Source organism: Delphinus delphis, chromosome 6, assembly GCF_949987515.2.
Source record: "Delphinus delphis chromosome 6, mDelDel1.2, whole genome shotgun sequence".
NCBI classification, from domain to species: Eukaryota; Metazoa; Chordata; class Mammalia; order Artiodactyla; family Delphinidae; genus Delphinus; species Delphinus delphis.
Window position 1 is genome coordinate 103865648 of NC_082688.1, and position 19829 is coordinate 103885476.

Here is a 19829-nt window from a genome sequence, read left to right on the forward strand (position 1 = left end):
TGTGCTTACTTTGGGCGAAGATCAAAGGCTGAAGCCAGGGCTCAACCCCCCCGGGGCTCGAGGTGATGCCAGGGTGGAGGGGTCAGGCGCTTGCCCCAGGCCTTTGCCCCCCGCACCTGAGCCAAGGGAGACTTTCCAGTGGGGTCCCAGGCAGCCCCTCCAGGGCCACACAGGGATGCCAGTGGCACTCTCCCAGCTGCCATCCAATAGCCAGGGCTCTGAGGGGGTGCGGTGGTCCCAGGGGTGCTGGGGAGGGGTCCCACAGCTGACTAAGCAGCCCTTCAGCTTTATTTGATCTCTTGACTCACTTGCCAGTTGGGTGGGAAACGGAATAACAAGAGGGAACATCGCTGCACCAGGAGGTCAAGTCTGGGAGCACCACTGCTCCAGGAGAGCCAGTGGGGAGGACGGCGGAGGTTGCAGCTGCATCTGCAGAGCAGAAGGAACCAGGATGGCCTCTGAGTGGGGGGGTCTTGCAGGGAACTGAGGCAGGAGGACTGGGCCCGCTGTGGCAGGGTCCCCCGGGGTCTGTCAGGGAGAGCAAGTGGAGCTTAGAAGGAGGGGACTCCGAAGGTCAAGAGAACTAGGTACTTGCCCCGCTTGGCTGCTCGTCCAGAGTGCCCACCCTGTCCGGAGGACCCAGTGCCGCATCTGTTAGGGCCGAGGTTCTGCCCTCAGGCTGGATGGGCTGGACGGGCTGGACGGCGCTGGGGCGAGGGACTGCGGGATTCCAGGGGGCAAGACAGGCTGCACAGAGCCGGTCAGAAGACATCGCGGGGCTTCGGGTAAGAAGGGCGGGCAGGCTGGGAAGGGAAGGGGTCCTGCAACGTCTCGGGGTCCAAAGCCATCCAGCTCGTTCCTCTCAGCTCCTCCGAGCAAAAGTCCTGCATGCCTGGGGCTTGACCACCACTCATCCTGTGGGCGGGGGGAGGGAGCGCACCGCGGGCCTGAGTTGGGTCAGGAATGGCTGGGGGTGTCCTTCTGGTTTGTCCACGCGCATTGAAGGACAGAGAGCGCCCCTGCAGACGGGGACTCTCAGTGCGGCCACACCTCTCGGAGGGCCAGCTGGTGCTAAGCGGGTCTGCACCAGCAAGGCCGGGGCTAAAGGTAGGGGAAGTCTGGGCTGTCACAAGAGCTTCCAGGTGGGTGGGACGGCCCAGCTACCTGCATCCGCCCCACTTGTGGCCCTCCTCCTTCTCTTCCCCTTCCAACCTCCTACCTCTGTTCCCCATCCTCAAGCCCACCTCAGCCTGGCTGTCCCCCCTGCCTTTTCGGGCTGTTCCTGAATCCCAAATGCTGTTCATAGCCCTTCCACGCCCCCGAGGCGCTCTCTCCCTACGCACCCCTCCTTTGAGGTCTGAGCCTCCTCTCATGGCCCTTCCCCAACCCCTGGGTTCCCCCCACCCGCATCCCTCAGAGTCTGCATCCCAGGAGCATCTTATAAGTCTTCACGTTGTCATCACCACGTCGTAACCTTCTGCAGAGCAAGTTCCTTTTGGCCCAGCTCTTCAGCATCCAAACAGGGCTCCGTGCCCAGCAGATTCTCAGCACAAAGTACAATACTGTCAAGTGAATCATCCCAAGAAGCCTTCCGTGTCCGGACGCCATGGAAAGGCACCTGTAGTTGGATGGCGTTGACTCCGAAGGCATACTCCAGAGGCGGCAGCCGTTAAAGACGGTCAGCTATGCCACATCTGGGCCAAAGCAGGCGATGTGGCATCAGATCATTCCAGCTAGGAACGGCGGGAGAAAGAGTCCGACGGTCCCCAGGAAGCAAACGAGGATAAACAACCAGAGGAATATCCTATCGATGACCATGGCCACATACCTCCAGTCTTCCTTCACCTGCAGGGGAGACGGGTGCACAGTGACCGAGGACTTGGGAAAGGGGAGGTGTCCCGCCCATGCGCAGCCCCTGTAAGAATGGCACTGGGGACAGCGGTGATGCCACTGAGACCTTGGGAGCTAAGGAGCGGGGTGGGAGGGGGGCGGGTAAACAGGGATATCTCAAGACTCAAACAGCCCTCTCCTAGCGATTCCCGTCCTATACCACCCCTGTGATAATAGCCCAGAGCCTTTCCATAGGCTCTCGACTTCCCGGTAAGGGAGGCTGGAGGGACACAGAAGGTTCTAGAGTCACCCAGGGGCATGGACCCTCCCAGGGGGCCTGCAGTGATTTAAACGCAACGCTCAGAAGTTACAAAATGGTGAAGACTTTGTGCCCCCATGTTACCTCCCGACCCACTCACCCACCCGCTGGGGGGATAGGGGAGGGTAGGTGTGGCCTAGGGAAGGGCTGGGTGGTGTTTGCAGGGGGGTAGGGGCTTTGTGGAATTGGGGCTTACAGCCCAGGCAAGTGGATCTGGAGTCCTAGCTGCTCCCGGATTAGATAACAATTAATTTGTCTTATCTACTCAGCAAGGCCACCCAGTAATAACCTCCTGGCCTTTCATCCTTCCCTGAGTTGATAAGAAGGATTCTGTGACCCTGGGCAGTGGCAGGACACAGCAGGGGGCGGGGGAGGGGAGCCCGCAGGCCCATCCAAGCTTCCTCAGTGTTCGTGAGTGAACAGTGACGTTCACAAAATGCCCAGAGCCCAGGACAAGAAGGAGGGGCCCGTCAGGACAAAGGGGGAGGCTGGATTGTTCGGGGTCTCCCGATGAGTTCCCCCCCACCCCGCCTACGGGCAATGGTGGGAAATGGCCTGCGTGAGGGTGGCGTGGGGAGACGCCCTCCAGCTCTGTCCTGTGTCTCCCAGTTAGGCTGAGCGGGGACATTCTTACTGCTGTTCTGCCTCCTACCCAATAAACGTCTTCAGAGCTGCCAGCTAGACGTTCTCCACCACAATTCATTCCAGACTCCAAGGCCATGACTAAGGGAGATGGGTCCTCGTGGAGGAGCCTGGGTTGACCCAAGCTAACATCCTGGAGGGTGTTCCCTACTAGGCCGGTGGAGTCACCCAGGGGACGGCCCCTCCCCCAGCCCCCACTCACCGAGGAGTCTGCATCCTCGGCCCGCAGGTGATCGGCAATATAGCACACGCCCTCCAGTGCTTTCTGTATGCGAGGTGACAGCAGGGGCCCACCCTCCGGCAACTGGGCCTCCGCCTTGGGACCCGAGGCCCCTGGGCGCAGACCCCCATGGCTGTAAGGGACGCCTGTGAAGGGGGACGAGTGACCCGCGTGCGCCCATCTGCCTTCCTTCTCCTCGTCCGTCCCCTCCGCATCCACGTTGGTCTCCAGCCAGCGGTAGGAGGGGCAGAGCTTCAGATCTGGGGGGTCGCGGAGCTCCAAGGGTGGCAGGGGCCGGCTTATCAGAAGCCACCGGGACACGCAGCCCAGAAAGGCCACCCGCACCCAGTGGGGCATGTTGTGGGTGCTGGCGGAGCGGTGGTGCACGTTGAGGACAAAGACGGTGATGACGATGGACAGGGTGACGAAGATCATGGTGAAGAGCAGGTACTCGCTGATGAGCGGGATGACCAGCGAGGTGGACGGGATGATCTCGGTGATGAGCAGCATGAAGACGGTGAGCGAGAGCAGCACGGAGATGCAGAGCGTGATCTTCTCGCCGCACTCGGAGGGCAGGTGGAAGACGAGCACCGTGAGGCAGGAGATGAGCAGGCAGGGGGTGATGAGGTTGATGGTGTAGAAGAGCGGCAGGCGCCGGATGACGAAGTAGTAGGTGACGTCGGGGTAGATCTCTGCGCAGCAGTCATACTTCTTGGTGTTGTAGGTGCCCGTGGCGTTGACGATGGCCCACTCGCCGCTCTCCCAGTAGTCCTTGAGGTCTACCGTCTGCTGCATCGGCACCAGGTCGATCTTGGCCTTGTCGTACGACCAGGAGCCGAACTTCATCTTGCAGTTCTGCTGGTCGAAGGGGAAGAAGGTGACGTCAATGCTGCAGGAGCTCTTGTAGATGGCGGGCGGTACCCAGTGCACGGTGCCCGAGGAGAAGAGGTGGGCCTTGGTCATGTGGGTCACCACGAACTCCCCATCTGCACTGCAGAGAGGAGAGGCGTTGGGGGGACCCTGTGTACCCCAGGCACCCAAGCCAGACTGCTCCAGATAACACTCAGCGGGGGGACCCCAATAACACAGCCGGACCGGGCCAAGTTGTGGGGATTTGTGCAGGTAAGACTCCCCGGCACACAGACATCTAGAGCTGCCTGAGTTGTCTTTCAGACACCATCTTTTTAATTACAAAAGTAGGAATTTTTAAGAATATAGGAAAGTACCAAGAATTTTAAAAATAACCACTATTAACGCTTTGATGTTATAGATCTATATATGAGATATATCTATATCTCATGTATATCTGATTGTCATCTAGATAACACATACAGCATTTTTACGGTTTTGTGATCATGTGGTATATTTGTAGTTTGATGGCCTGTTCGTATTCATTTAACATTTTAGAGTGATTGTTTACATGAGTATTTTTTCTCTCCTCCACCCCCCACCCCTGCAGATGGTGAGTAAGCCCCTCTGCTGGGGGTCATGTCATTTGCACCTGAGGTTTTTACTTCCCTCCTCAGAAGACACCTGACATCTTTGCTGGTGAAGGAAGACACCATCCGTCTTCCTCCAACATGCATTTCTGAGCCAGCCGCACCCACTGGGGCCTCTGCAGGAGCTGTTGGTGGAGGGGAGACTCATGCCTGCCCTTAGGGAACCACGAGGAACTGAGAAGCAGGCCTGAACACCTACAACGCCAGGCAGGCGGTTTGGCAACAGCATTATAACTACTGGGGGGAACCCGCGTCCGGTGAGCAGGGTCACCATGCCCACTGCCATTTCAGCAAAGCCTTGATGGAGGGTAGGATTTGGCAGAAAGCTGGGGGTGGAGAGCAGACCAGCAGAGCATCCGCAGAACAAAGAACAGAGGAGGGAAAGGGTAAAACTCACCGTGTGTGCTTGGACTGGAGGAGCTGCTGGGCCGAGCTGGGGGCGGGGCGTGAGTGGGGGCGGGGCGTGAGTGAGGGCGGGGCCCGAGTGGGCGTCGTGAGGGCCCTTAGGCATCTAAGGGCCCATGAGGATACGGGGGACACTGGAACAGCGGTGACCACTCGGGCCTGAGTCCGATTTCCCCCTGCGAGGTGGCGCAGTGAGCTCTTAGCCCCCGCCTTCCCTCCCTATCCAGTTCCCACGATCAATCCTAAAGACAGGGGAACCAGAAGAATACACAGGAAGAGGGACTTCCCTCGTGGCGCAGTGGTTAAGAATCCACCTGCCTATGCAGGGGACACAGGTTCAAGCCCTGGTCCGGGAAGATCACACATGCCAGGGAGCAACTAAGCCTGTGAGCCACATCTACTGAGCCCACGTGCCATGACTACTGAAGCCTGCGTGCCTGGACCCCGTGCTCCCCAACAAAAGAAACCACCGCAATGAGAAGTCCCCGCTCACTGCATCTAGAGAAGCCCCGCGCGCAGCAACGAAGATCCAACACAGCCAAAAATAAAATAAAATAAAATAAAAGAATACACAGGAAGAGAGACTTCTTTCCCTTGAAGTAGTTCCAGGATAGAGAGTTAGGCACGTTGGAAACCAGAACTTTGAAAGGGAGTTAAAAACAGATCAGGGCAAAAGTTTAAAAAAAAATTTTTAAGGCATTTTTGTCATCATACAGAAGCACCACTAGATGGCAACATGTGCCCCCATTTTGAGGAAGGAGAGAAGCAATTCCCCGGGTCTTCTTAACCTGATGTGGAGTGGGTGGAGGAGATACCCTTCTTTAAATGTCTGCAAGAATTTGGTTTGAACTTTTGTCCTATCAAAAGAATTTCCTGTTATAATCAAGTAACACTGGACAAAGCCTTATTGGCAATCCTAAAACTCGGGGTCCTATCTGATGCTAGGACTTTGTTCCTGCTCTCTGCCAGGTGCACAGGAAGCAGAAACTAGAGGGATCCTGGGTGCAGATATGGGGTGAGGGGTCCATGAGTCCAGTGGCAATGTTAGACCTTGCAGGTAATTCATGCTGAATGTGTGTTTACAGAGATGGCTCAGATGACAGGGCTTTGGGCCTGACCAGGACAGGGCAGTGTAAAGGGATCACTGTCACCCCCCTCTGACCTATCTGGAGACACCTAACTTCAGAAGTGGATCTGTTTCCCTTTATTCTATTGTTTAAAAATAGCTTTTCTAAATGTGGGTCAAATGAATTGGGAAATGCTGGGCTAAAGGGGTTTCTTGTCTGTACAAGTTCTAACAACATTTAAAATGACATTTTCCAAAGGACTGGGGCTGGGGTGCAGAAAGGGTTTTAACGACATACGATGTTATTTAAAATTATTTGACCACAGAACTATTTTTCATACCTATTCATATCCCCAGGAACTAGTGGTCCCTAGAGTCCCACTTCAGAAAATATTTTTAGACAAACATCATGCCAAATATCTTTTAAGCTCTTCATTTCTAAATGAAGAATTACCTGATGCCAAACACGAATGAAATTACAGCTCTTTATATCTTCTATTAAAACAACCCGACTTGGTCCTCTGGGGCTCTCTTTAGATTCCCCTGCCTTTTACTAACTTCTAGTCATTATGTTCAAAGATTGGTCCTCTTTGGTTTTGAATACAGGACAACTATAAATAATACTTTTTAAAACACCCATGCTTGATCCCTTCAAAGCTGTAACCCTGGGATGCTGCTTACCTGTTCCAACAATAATGCCATCCTGCAAAACTCCAACACTTAGGCACTTTTTTCACAGCCTGCACCAATCATATTTTTCAAATAATGCTCAGTGTTGGCACAGCTGTGTCCCAGTAGCACAGCGCAGGCACTGATATGCAGTAGGTGCTCAATAAATTTTGGGTGTATGAGTGAGAGAACAAGATGAAAGAAATAAGGGAATCAAGAGAAAAGGTGGTGCGGCGAGGATGAGCAAAGCAGGAGTTGAAAGGAAGGCCACGCAGCTTGGACACAAGGGGCCGCACTTCCCAAGTCCAACCTAGCTTAGCCTCAAGTTACCCGCCCTTCGCAGGGAACCCCCTGTCTCAGGGGTCCCAAGGGGCCTCCACAACCCCAGCCGTTTCCTACTTGTTGTAGAGGACGATGTCGGGGATCCAGATCATTTCCGAAGGGACCCGGAGGGATGTGATGTTGCCGAAATCGGCCGGGTTCCAGCGCAGCTTGTAGTCGTTCCACTCCTGTGCGTGGGGAGGGGAGTCAGGTCAGCAGCCCTGCCGGGAGAGGGAGCCTCGCGGCAAACCTAGGGCAGTCTGGGGACGCCCAACAGCCGGATTCTGGAGCACCCGGAGCTCCTCACCTAGCCCCACAGAATAGAAAGGGCCGCGATGCCAGGAAAGGGCCCTGAGATGGGAACGGGGAGTCCAGTCTAAAATAATCTAGCCCTCGCTTTGCCCCCACTCTTGTACTCAAAGTCCCGGGCACATCTGGAGGACGGGTCACCCTAGTCCCGCCTCTGTTCTGCCACTCCCTAGCTGGACGACCCCGGCAAGCAGTCTCACTCATTCGTAGTAACATTTTTTAGTGCATCGCAGTTTACAAAGGTTTTTCACACCCTCTGTCTAGGAAGACCCTCAATGGGACAGCCGGGCAAAGAGTGCAGAGCAGGTGGAAGTATTTCCCCATCTAACAGATAAGGAAACTGAGGACAAGAGGGGTAAAACAACGCCTTTATCAGAGTTGCACAGCTGAGAAAGGGGAGTCACCCAGTGGATTTCCAACTGTGCGCTAGAGCGTCCCCTAGGAGCCCTGTTTCCACCGTCTGGTCCAAGCGAATCTGTTTTCTCAACTGAGGCTTAGAGGGTACGCTGTCAATAAGTGGCAGCACTGGGGCTTGAACCCAGCCTTCCCTGTCTCCAAACTTGCCCTAATTCTAGGGGCCATTTTGCTTTTGTGCATTCGCACTAAAATAGGGCAGTGATGTGCCCTTGAAAAGTCTCCCATGCGTGGTGCCTTTTCCCCTCTAAGGAAAGTCATGTAACATTTACACAAACACATCAACTGGCTAGGGATCCAGGAAGAAGTAAGGGAAACAGGAGTGTCTGCAGGAAGCAGGCGCATGAGAGGAAAAGCACTGATCCAGCTCAATGGTTCACAAACTTCAAGCGCTCAAGTCCCAGCTTCATAATTTTGGCCAATATATTTGCACTGCCTATATTAGCATTTACTTAGTATTTTCCTTTAAATTAGTTCATTATTTTTAAACCTACATAAATTTTTGAATTTTACATTACTGAAATAACTGGAAAACCCACAGCACTTGAAACCATCCACTAAAATATAAATATATGACTATTTAAAAAAAGGGTTTGCAAGCCAACTAAAATCATCTCACAAAACTGCCGTTGGTACCGAAACTACACCTGGGAAGATGCTGGCCCAGCAGTGGTGCTGATTGCTTTTCTGTAGGGGAAGGCTTAGGCAGAGAGAGGGGCCAGACTTGCAAAGTAGGAAAGATAAAAGTGTTGCTAAAATTGTCAGGATTTCTCGGGACATTGAGGAATAATTTTGAAAGGGATTGGTCTTCATAAATGTACCCCCTCCCCCCAGTCCATTGTCTGTTAAGTTTTCAGGTTCAACCAACATTTGGGGGGCATCTACACCAAGTTGTGTTATATTAATCGGCAATAGATTATATTAGCCCCATTTTACAGATGAGCAAAGTGAGGTTCTGAGACTAACTTGCATGGTATCACAGGCTAATCAGAGGTGGTGCTGGTTGGCCTGACTCCTGCTCCAGGGCTCCTTCCTCTCCTCCCTACTCCAGTCCCTGAAACCTAGGTAACTGGCCTATGGGGACAATTACGGCCACCCAGGTTCTAGGTCTGACCCTTGCACTGCTATGGCTTCCCAAGTCCCTTCATGGCTCTGCACCTCATCTGTAAAGAGGAGAGAATATATTCAGGCTGTTATAAAGCCTGTGTCCCCAAGTTCTGCCCCAAGAATGGCACATCAAAGAGGGCTACCCATCCACTGGCCAGGATTGATGCTGAGGCAGTTTCTGGTTAAGAGACAACAACTTCATTTCCTGTCTCTTGGGACCCTCGCTCTGGGGTCCCTGGGCCATCAGGTGAGGAGTCTGAACTCTCCTACTGGAAAGAACAGGCAGAGAGACCCTGAAAGGGCCTGGAGAAGAGCCCAGCTGGGCCTGGCTTACAGAACCTTCCAGAGCCTTCCAGACATCTCTGCTGATAGATGAACCTGTGAGTGAAACCATCTTGGACCCTCCAGAGCAGACCAGCCACCAGCCAAACGCCACCCAGTAACCCCAGGAGTCCCCGTGCAAAGCGGAAAAAACCACTAAAACTCCTAGCCATAAAAACTAAAGATGTAATAAACTGTCCGTTGTTTTAAGCCAGTGAGTTTTGGGGTAGCTTGTTAGGCAGCGTAGACACAGAGCACTCAGCATTCTCCTGCAGAAGGAGCCTGGGGCTCTGAGTGGGGCACACCTGGGCCGCCCTTGTCTAGCCCAGCTGCCCTCTGCTTCTGTTTTCCTCAGCTATAAACTGGCAGAACTAAACCTTGCATGGCTTTCGGTGATGACTCAGCGAGCTGATCTGCAAACGGTAGCAGGGACGTAGGCAATGCCCAGAAAGGGGATCACGTGGCTCTTGTAGGTGACATTCTCAGGTGCTGGGCAGAGCCTGGCCACACAAGAGCACAGCCCCTCACGAGAAGCCGTCTGCAGTCGGCTGGCCTTGGGAACATCCCGAGTGGCAACTCAGGCAAAAGGTAAATTCAGAATCATGCTTCCAGTGGAAGAGTCCTGGGAGGCGCTGGGGTCTGTGGGTTCCCACCCCGCTCCTGTCTTGCCCAGGGGAGGGGCCCTCACCTGCTTTAGCCAGACGTTGGTGGTCATCATTTGGTTCTTCTCATCCTGGCCAGTAGCGGGAAAGAAAGCAATGAGAGTGATGAACGAGCCCCAGAAAACAAGGTAGAGTGGGAGGGGCTTATTCAGGCCCCCCACTCACCAGAGAACCTGTTAGGTGACACCGCAAGCCCGGCCAACCCACCACCCCTCCTGACGCTGCCACCCTCGCTCAGATTATCTCCACGGGGTCCTCTGGGCTTATGTCAGGCGGAGCAAGCAGGGCAGGGCATTTAGGAAACCCACCGCTGCCTGTCAACGCCCTCCCAGGAGGGGTTTCAGGGCTGAGAGCGGGAGGGAGATGCAGTAGCCCCAGGCTGCGTGGGGTGATGCTCTGACTGAGGTGGGCTGGGAGGGCTGGGGCTGGGGAGGGACGAGGAGCCCCAGAAAGGGGCCCATGTCTGAGGCCGATCCCAAGGGGGCAAAGGATGGTAGGACAGACGCACCACATCGATGAGCTGGGCGATGGACAGCCCGAAGTGCACGATCACCACGTCCGAGGTGTTGGGCACCGGCCTCGCCCAGCGGTTGTAGCCCCTAAAGAGATGTTGGAAGAGGCGGTCCTCGGCTTGGGTGGGGGAGGCCTGCTGCACAGATGCTGTGGGACAGGAGGGGAGAGAGGAGTCTCCGGGAGTCCGTGGTGCTGGGCGCTTGGCTCCCTCTCCTGTCCAATCAGAGCCACTTAACCTCACTGAGCCTCGGTTTCCTCATCTGCAAAATGGGCGCACTATTCCAGAACCTATTTCAAAACACTATCGAGGAGGAAATATGATCCTGTGTGTTAGAGCTCACAAAGCAACCAGCACATGGTTGGTGCTCAAGCAATGTCAGTTACTCTGTGACTGATGGATAAGGGCTGAAAACAAGTGCTGAGAGGGGTGCAGAGCAGTGAGAAGAAGTCAGACAGGGGATGAGATCCAGCCTGGAACTGGGGAGCCCCAAGGGACAGCAACGTGGGGGAGAAGCCCGATTGTGTGGGGTGAGCTGCAGGGGGAAGGGCTTCACGTGTCATCGTGAGCCTGGCCCCGGGAACGTTCACTCCCATCCTCTTGTCATGAACCACTAATGCCAGCCATGAAATTCTCTTCCATCTGGAGCATGTCGCCTGTTTATCCTCAAACCACAGGCATTTGCTCCTTCTCATCAGCTGGGCAGAGTGTCCCCAGGTGTCTGATGGGATCATCCGTGTCTGATTTCACCGTGTTCTGCAAACAGCTTCACCTCTTCAGGGTTCTCCTGCCTGAGCAGGTCGAGAACCACTGCTCTAAAATTCAGAACATCGGTAAGAACAGCTGCCGTGTGCCAGCGGTATCGCAGGCGCTAGTCACAGGCTCTCATTCCAGGTCACCACACAATAGCCCTGGGAGGGTCACAGTGCAGTTGGCATTTTGCAGATGGGGAGCACTGCGACTCGGGGAGGTTCAGGCGACGCAGCGATCGCCCCCCCACCTTCCCGCGGTGGAACAGCTCCATCCCCTGCGGCTCTGGCGGCTGCCACCAGCCCACTTGCAGGAGTTTCCTCCCTGAGGCATGTACGAGCTCACAGGTGTGACAGGATGCCCTAGGGACCATCCCCACTCACCTGCCGGGATCAGAAGAAGCCACCACAGCCCGAGCTTTGTCGTGGACGGGAGTGCAGGGCGGGAGGGGCCCATGGCTTCAGAGGAGCGGTCCGGCTGCCGCTGGACATCAGAAGGAGGGCAGGCCGGGCCTCGGCTGTGGGTTGAACCTCGGGCCGCTTCCCCAGCAGGGCCTGGGGAGCTGGCACTGCGGAGCTCCCTGGGGATTCCACGTGGCTCCCTCTGACTGCCAAGCCTGAGTGAGCCCAGGAAAGGGTTCTTAGGATGATGCATCTTTGACACAAGTGAACCTTCGTGCCTCTCACCTTTGACCTCATTTGCGCCTCCCATCACCCCTAGGAAGGTATGGGGAAGGGTTATTATCTCTTTTATTTAAATTAAAAAAATGCTGCTGTTCACAAAAGTTGACTGATTGGCCCAAGCCACATAGTTAAAAAGCTATGAAGCCGGGATTCAAGCTCACATCTTCAGCTTCTAAACTATAACATGTTCAAGTGCTACTCAGTGGTGCCAACTAGAAGGATAACTTTGTATGGGCAGCTCAGCCAGTACTCGACTGTGTTTTATAGATCTTAGCACCATGATTGTCATTGCTCAGCCACGCTCACGACTGAGGTCTGTGGCAGACAGGTGGCGACAAGGTACAGGTGCCCTACCCCAGAGCCAGGCTCACCTGGATCCGAGGTTCTAAGAGGTTCCTCTGTGTGCAGCTCCACTCACCTCTCCTTCCAGCTGATATCTCGTGCACAAATCCCAAGGTTATAATCTGTTTCACCTTTCAACCAAGCACACTAAATAAAAGCGTGTGTTTTTTTCCCCATTAGTGAGAACAGGGGAAAAAGAAATAGAAGTCCAGGCGTGCTGAACTTGCATCGTATAAAGATCCAACCAGAGACATCCTGGACCCTCTGGAAGAATGTGCAAATGAGACTGAATTGACTCCAGCGGACAAATTCCTGCAAAATGCCTCAAATTTGCATCCCTTGTAATTAGCCCACTATGATAATTTCATTAATTTGTCACCGGAAACCAAAGGAGAATTTCTTCCAGGTATTTGACAGTGATTAAACTTCCACCTCTTGTTAGAAGGCTATTGAAAGAGAAAGAGTCCTGGATCCTTTGATCCTCTAAGTGGCCAGATTGGCAGGTTCGGGGGTGGGGGTGGGTGTCTGCGGGCTGATGTCCCTGTTTGTAAAGTGGGTCTGGGTGAATGGAGTTCACAGGGAAACCTGTACAAAAAATATTGCATATGTAAAGGGCTCAGACGCCAATATCCTCACTGTGCTTGTGTCGCTGCCATGTACCAGTGTGTCTAGACCATCCTGCGCCCCATACCCCAACTCAAGTCAGCCTCTCTTGCCCACATCCTGAATCCTGGTTCCATTGAAGTCAAGGTGATGTGGGCTGATTTCTTTGTCCATCTTCCTACTGCAGCTGGTTTTCCACTTCTCACCCCCATTCTATTCTTTTCACAAGCCCCACCTTCTCCATAAAACCTGCTTCGATTTCACCCCGCACTTCTCCGCCATCTGGCACAATCCCAAGGATGGGAGTCATTGCGCTCCCATAACTGTCAACACCCCAAGGAAAGTCTCTTGATTGAGGAAATGAAAGTGTCTTTTCTTCCAAATCATTTCATCAGAGATGCTTAGGGAAGAGAGAGCCTATTTCTAGCTTTTATATTTGATCTGCTCAATACATCAATTAATCGCAGAAGCTTGCCATCTCAAGGTCGGGTGGAATCTTAAAGGTCATTTGGATTACCACACCAGCTGATCATTTTCCTCCACAAATTCCAGCCTCAGCAAAAAACCCAGCAACGAAGAACTTGCTGTCTTCCAAGTCAGTGAATAACACTGATGTCTGTTAGCCTTTGTTAAAGCATATAGAGTATTTACTGAGTGAGTAAATAAATGACCAAAGAGGAATAGTGGTAATAAAGACATAGAAGCAGATTCAACAAAGTAAAGCCAATAAGTCCTGAGACGGAGCCACCCTCACCAGTGGGAGGGGGTGACTGTCACTGGGCTCTGAACAGCCCCAGCAGGGACAACCAAAAGACTAAAATTTTTCTAGAAGCAGGCAACTTCCAGCATTCTGACATGCCTCCCTCCTAAGTGCCCAGAAGCTGCTGATCTGCTCATATCACTTTGAACCCCCCTCACAATGTCCCCAACACAAGCTCGGGGGCACCTTTCTTACCTGTGACCACAGAAGACAAGCCATTCAAAGAACAGAGTAACAGCCTGGCTTGGAGGTCCTGGTCAGCTGGCCAAAGTCCCCCCAGAATGGAAAGGCAGGTGCAGGGCACAGCTGGGTGTCTTCATTTCCCTGTCAAAAGATGCTGGGACAGGACATGCCTTGGCGGATGAGGGAGACCTGACACTGAGAGTCAGATTGGCTTCCTGGGGAGGGCTGGACAAGTTCTGAAGACAGGCTGCTGTGCCCAGGCTCCCAGCTCTGGTGACCAGAGAAGCCGCATGCAGGTCCTGCTGAGGAGGACAGCACGGAGAGGCTGGCACGGATGCTTCTGCAGGTAAGAGCCAGGCGGGTCCACAGCAGGGACCACCAGCTTGGCAGGCACACAGACGCATGCTCATTCCCTCTCTCTCTCTCTCTCTCTCTCTCTCACACACACACACACACACCCTCTCTGGAGGGAAGGGGGAGGAGCCTGTGACTATCTAGTCCTTGTCCAGTGGGGACCAACAGCAGATTACTTGCCGTCTGGTTACGAAGATGCTTCGTTCTTTGCTCTGAAGGATCCTGCGCTCCAGGATCACTTCCTGGGGTCCCCCAACCTCACCCATAGATGGGGAATCTCCTGGGTCTGTCTGTCAATAGAGCAGTACAGCTCTGAGTAAAATAGGACCAAGGACAGAGCCGCCAGTCAGCAGCCTGCGGTTCTCTCCTTCCCCTTCTCCCCTGCAGGACCCCGGCTCCCTCGTGCTGCCACCTGGTTTGGGGGCAGCTTGCCTGTTTCCTCCTCGGCCTCCTTGCTGGTGACCTTGCCTTCACTTTCCCAGAAAAGGAAGTTCACCTTCCTTCAAACCATAAATTGACCCTTTGCCTCCTTCTCCCCCGCATCAGATCAGGAGTCCTTTTCCTCCTGCTGTGCGTGGCGAAGCGTGGCCCTGTGATCCTGCCGGTGGCCCCATCTATCAAATGTCGCCCGGCTCTCTCGTATCTCCCTCTCCCTCTCGATTGTTCCTTCCCCTCAGCCCATAAGGAAGCTCATTCTCCATCCTAAAAACACTCTGGGGTCTGCACCTTGCTATCTCATCTCCCACGTATTGTTAAAAGCCAAGGACGCAGGACATGACTGCCAGGGTTTAACTTCTAGCTCTGCTCCTTTAAAGTTGTGCGGTTTGGGACAGGTCTCTAGAGCCTTCTGTGCCTCAGTCTCCTCATATGTAAAAGGAGGATATGAATACTGGCTCCACTTCATAAGCTTGTAATGAGGAGTAAATGAGTTAGTATAAATAAAGGGCTTAGAAAACTGAAATAATACATGATATATATGTGTACGTATGTAAATATCGGCTGGCCAAAAAGATCGTCCGGGTTTTTGTAAGATCTTCAGAAAACCCAAACGCACTTTTTGGCCAACCCGATATATATGTGATATATACAAATATGATATATACATGCATATATTTACACATGTGTCTATGATTGCTAGCATTATCTTTTGAGAATATTAAAACACATAAAAGTAACCACCAACATTCCCACTATCCAGAACTAACAAATGTTAATATTTTACCATAAGTACTTTCATATTGATATATATGTATATCTGTGTGTATATAAAGTTATGCAAATATTAAATGCATAGAGAGAGAAAGCTAGGAGGAAGGAAGGAAGGAAGGAAGGAAGGAAAGAGGGAAGGAAAAGGGAAAATAATAGATTGTATCAGTCAGGGTCTTTGGTTTGAGCAATAAAAATCTATTGATTAATTTAAGCAGAAAATGATTTTATTAAAGGGCAATGGGAAGTTCGCAGGTGTACTTACAAAGCTGGAGAACCCCCCCCGGAGCACAGGTGAGAGCGAGGGAAACACCAGCCAGACTAAAGCCCAAATCACAAGCTATTACCAGCATAGTGGGCCCTGCTGCTGCAGAAGTGGATGCAAAACCTTGCACCATCTGTCACTGGTGCTGCTGTCACTGCTGTCCCTGGAAACCAGCCACTCCTGCTGCTGTCAGAATTAATCCTCCTCTATTCCTACTTCATTGTGTCACTAGCTCCCAACACAAAGGTTAGGATAAACGCATCTGATTGATCATGGGCTCGTGAACGAAATGCATGGAAGGCTGAGGAAGCAGGAATCTGGTGTTTGGAACTTCTATGTGAAAGGTGGCTTCTGCCACATTGGGAACTTTCCCAGAATATTTGAAAGGAGTTTAAATGCTGGGAAACTCCCACAAATTTGCTCTTTGGCTCCTCCCACCAATGCACACCCAACTTTCCATAATTACACTTTGAAAAAAATGCTCACACCTACCCATTCTGTTCTAAAATGTGTACCCAGGATTTGTTTCAGTCAGGTATGGTAAGACATGCAGACACGGGAATGATTGTCACAGAGGAAGAAGTTTATACTCACAGATCCCCAGAAGTAGGAATCATGGCATGTCACATAGGGCCACACGGGGAAGCACATGGGCCAGACAGAGGGCAGGAAGGGCAAAGGAGAAAGCATGGCCCAGAGAATGTATTGGAGTTTCTGTAGGGAAGGTAAGGCAGGACAGGGTCAGCAGCCTAGGACTGGATAGCTTGAATCATTTTTGTGGGCTGTGGGTATAGGGGTGGTCTCCGGTGGTTCCGTACCTGGCCCTGGGGTGATTCACTGCAGGGGAAATATTGGCCCGGTGTAAGAGAGAGAGGTAAAGGAGATGGCCGGGGGTGTGGACTTGAGATTGGCTGGAGGGTTTGTAATATGATGTCTGTACTCCCCTGAAGGCTGGATCACTGGGAAGATGTAGACAACTTTGGCCATTAGTTGCCTTGTTTGTAATGCATACCAAATGGACCAATAGTGAATCTAAGAGAACATAGTTAGAACACTAACACAAGACAGCCATTCCTCACAGACACAAAAGAGCTCATCGTAACCCCAAAGGGACAAAGTCTTACATCTCGTCAGTTACTCCAGTCAGCTCCAAGTCTTGCCTCTCTAGTCAATGCACTTTCTTGCTCTCATCCTGACACAAGGTCATCTTGAAATTCTGTTTCTTATGGAATAAACCATAAAGTCCATCAAAAGCATACTGCATATAAAGTAATGGAGTGGGCAGAAAATAAAATAGATTAACAAAGTAAGGAAGAAAAGGCAGGCACCGCCTTCGTCATTGTAAAAGTTAGAGTTGGACCCTATTGCTGAAGTGCTCGCGCTATGGGTGTCAACTATAGCGCTGAAACTATTGCCGCCGAAAGCAGAGGGTCACAGGGCCTGCTCCGTCCCTGCCAGCTGGGGACCCCGGCTGCTGCTGCCACCCCGAAACTGCCAACCAAAACGTTTCTCGTCTTGCCCTGCTCACCTCACCAGCTCCTGCTGTAAAGTCTGGACTGGGTACGTCTGATTTGCTGAGCTAAGCTCACAGGCCTTCACCTGAGAACGTGAGCCCTTAGCATTTTTGGATTCTATGGTCAGAGTGGCTCTTCCTTCTAAGATTCATAAGGTGGCTACGTCTTACAGCGTTTTTCTTTGCAACCATAGACATTTCTCTCAGTCTTATAAGCAGAAAGGGTCTCATTATAGGATACTGATATCTCACAGCATCTCAGGGAGGACAAGAGAAGCAGGTGTGGAAACCACACAGCCAAGAACAATGCAGTGACAGCAAATCACACCAGGTACAATTTTAACAAAGCCATCGCTGTGTCACCCCATTGGCACCATGCACAGCCAGAACTAGACTGGAGAAGCTCTGTCTCAGCCTCCCCAGAGAATCTGAGAGAGGAGATAGATGGTCCCCTGGGCTGGACAGCTGGTGTTTGTCAAGGGCAGTAAAATTGAAGCTTTGTTCTCACCCAGACACTCCAAGGACAAAGCTAGTGGCAGAAGCTGAGCTCCGCTGAAATAAAGAGATAAGACGGCCACTCCTGAGGTCAGGAAAACTTCCCTGAATGCACATGCGCAGGAAGGCTCCTTGTGGGTCAGAAAGGGAGGGGATGCCACTGCATAATAAGTGTGGACATGCACCCACAGGCCTCTGCAGTGGGATCCACCTTAACAAAAAGTTGCGCATGCATGTTGGGGAGTGTCCTGGGACCAGTCAAGTGTGAAAAAAGAAACAAGATAATTCGCCAAGTGTAAACAAAGACCTGGAAGGACTGCCCTATGTAAGTGATTTAAATCACCTCCTTACTGCCTCCTCATTCAGGACTCCAGGACTGTTCTCTGGGTGTGTATTTCTGCCTTGCTTCTGTCTTAAATAAACAAACTGCTTCTCTGTGGGCTCTCCCACAGGTTATGCCCTGTCTCTAATAATAAACTTCGTACCTGTTTTCACAGTTTTTGCCTCCTGGAAACATTCTAGCTTTCAAACGGGGAAAAGAGTCAGGGCCACTTTGCCTATGACCTCTAGCCCCTGCTGTCTCTCCGAGATCAAAACTAGTTGCTTCCGCTACTGCTGTGGCTGGAAGAAAGTTCCAGCTCACACAGCTGTTGCTTCAGTTTGCTCATTCCCATACCCAACTCTCACGTGACTGCCAGAGCCCCTGTCACGTGATCAGTGTTAAGGGAGCCCAGCTAACGTGGTGTTTGCGGAGGCTACCTTAAGAAGGTAAAACTCAAAATGTGAGATATTAAATTAGAGCGATGTTTGAAGGACATTGTGCATCTCTGAATGATAGATGTCCACTACGGGGCAGAATTTTCCAAATGTAGCAAGAGGTTATAGGTGTTGGCAGCCAAAACAATGACAAAGAAGAAACACGACGAGTAGCCACTATCAATATTCCCTGTCTCATTTTTCTCATTGTCCCACAGACAACTGGCAACTCCTTGAATTCATCATTCCACTAAAATGGAAACTTCTTGGTCATCTCTATTTTTTGTCTGTTTTATTTACCAGTGAATCCCAATTGCCAAGAAAGCACGTGGCACACAGCAGGTGCTCCATACATATTTGTTGAATGAATAAAAGAAATTTATCTGCTGCACGAAAGAAGGACGAAGCTTCAGGCGGAATGTGGGTTTAGAAAACAACTTGAGACAACTTTAAGCTTGATTCAAACACCTACAGCAGGAGAAGCAGCAGTGTGAACCTCTCTCTCAACCCCTAGGAATTAAACAGAGTGTTAAAGTAGCGTTGGAAAACCAAGGCCTCGCAGGAGGTGGGAAAGGGGTAGCAGGGGCAGGAAATCCAACACGAAACCTAATGAGTTCAGTGTAATGAGTTCAATACAAATTTAGTGACTGACAGCAGATGTAACTTCTGAATTTTCACGACTACATTAGCCATGTTTTATGAATCCGTGCTATCACCTAAAACAAATTTTATAAATATTCAAATTAGCAAACATAAGGGCTAGGATGTACATTTCAAAAAGATATCCCTTTTCCATAGCCCAGCTGCGTGAGCTCTCATCTTCCCGTACCTTGGGTGGCAGAAAGCACAGTGGGACGATGACCCATGACAAAGAGCAGAGCACAATAAAATGCGATCGAGACCTCTAATCTTTGCCTCAGCAATTCATCCAGGAAGCTCCGTAACTCACCAGGTGCTATAGTTTACAGCCCAGGAATAAACAAAGGTCCATAAGACAGCTCCATAATTTCCTCTTCACCAAAGATGATTTCCATCTAAAGTGGAGTCTCATATTCTAAGTTTCTTTTTTTTTTTAAGGGGGATTTATAAAATCCAGTTCGGTCAGTGTGACCTTTCTCTTCACTTCGCTACATTTTACAAACACATACATGTATTCCTAAACAGTACTGCCCCAGTCAGGCAACAGAAATCACTCTAGTTAATTTAAATAGGGAGAGATTGAATACAGGAAATTAGGAACCTGCAAAATCTTTGAAAAGAATGGCGTAGTGAGCCTCAGACTGGGCCTTTATGAAAGTCTCCCAGAAAAACACCACCACGGATGTGGAAGCTGTCACCTCTGCCCCAATCAGCTGGCCACCACTGGGACTGAGTTCAAGGACACAGGGGCTAGCTGGAAACCAGGGGTCCAAGTTCTTTGAATTGAGCAACTGGAAGGGAAGGCCCTTTAGTAAGACCAGGAGCAGGCTTGGGAGGTGGGAATGCAGCCAGAGTTCTGTTTCAGTCATGAGAAATTCGAGATAACCTATGAGATATTCATGAGGAGGTGCTGAATAAGAAATTGCATATGCAAGTGTGGAGGTAAGAGATCACCAATTTCTTGAGTGACTACTGTATGTATTCA

The 19829-nt window shown here is 51.5% G+C and overlaps 1 protein-coding gene across 10 annotated transcripts; it reads right to left on the bottom strand.

Annotated features, from left to right (window-relative positions):
• Positions 1-56: 56 nt before the first annotated feature.
• CHRNA2 (cholinergic receptor nicotinic alpha 2 subunit) lies at positions 57-19450 on the bottom strand. Of its 10 annotated transcripts, none has more exons than XM_060015205.1 (8): positions 19155-19450; positions 13629-13757; positions 11429-11761; positions 10293-10444; positions 9811-9855; positions 7050-7159; positions 2994-4002; positions 57-1845 (listed from the first exon to the last, which is right to left on the bottom strand). In XM_060015205.1, exons 3-8 carry the CDS (start codon positions 11754-11756, stop codon positions 1720-1722), a joined length of 1770 nt encoding a protein of 589 aa, XP_059871188.1. In that variant the 5' UTR covers positions 11757-11761; positions 13629-13757; positions 19155-19450; the 3' UTR covers positions 57-1719. The 10 variants fall into 10 exon arrangements, with proteins under 10 accessions (XP_059871188.1, XP_059871189.1, XP_059871187.1 ...); XM_060015206.1 differs by having other exon boundaries at positions 13629-13770; XM_060015204.1 differs by having other exon boundaries at positions 13629-13918.
• Positions 19451-19829: the final 379 nt, after the last annotated feature.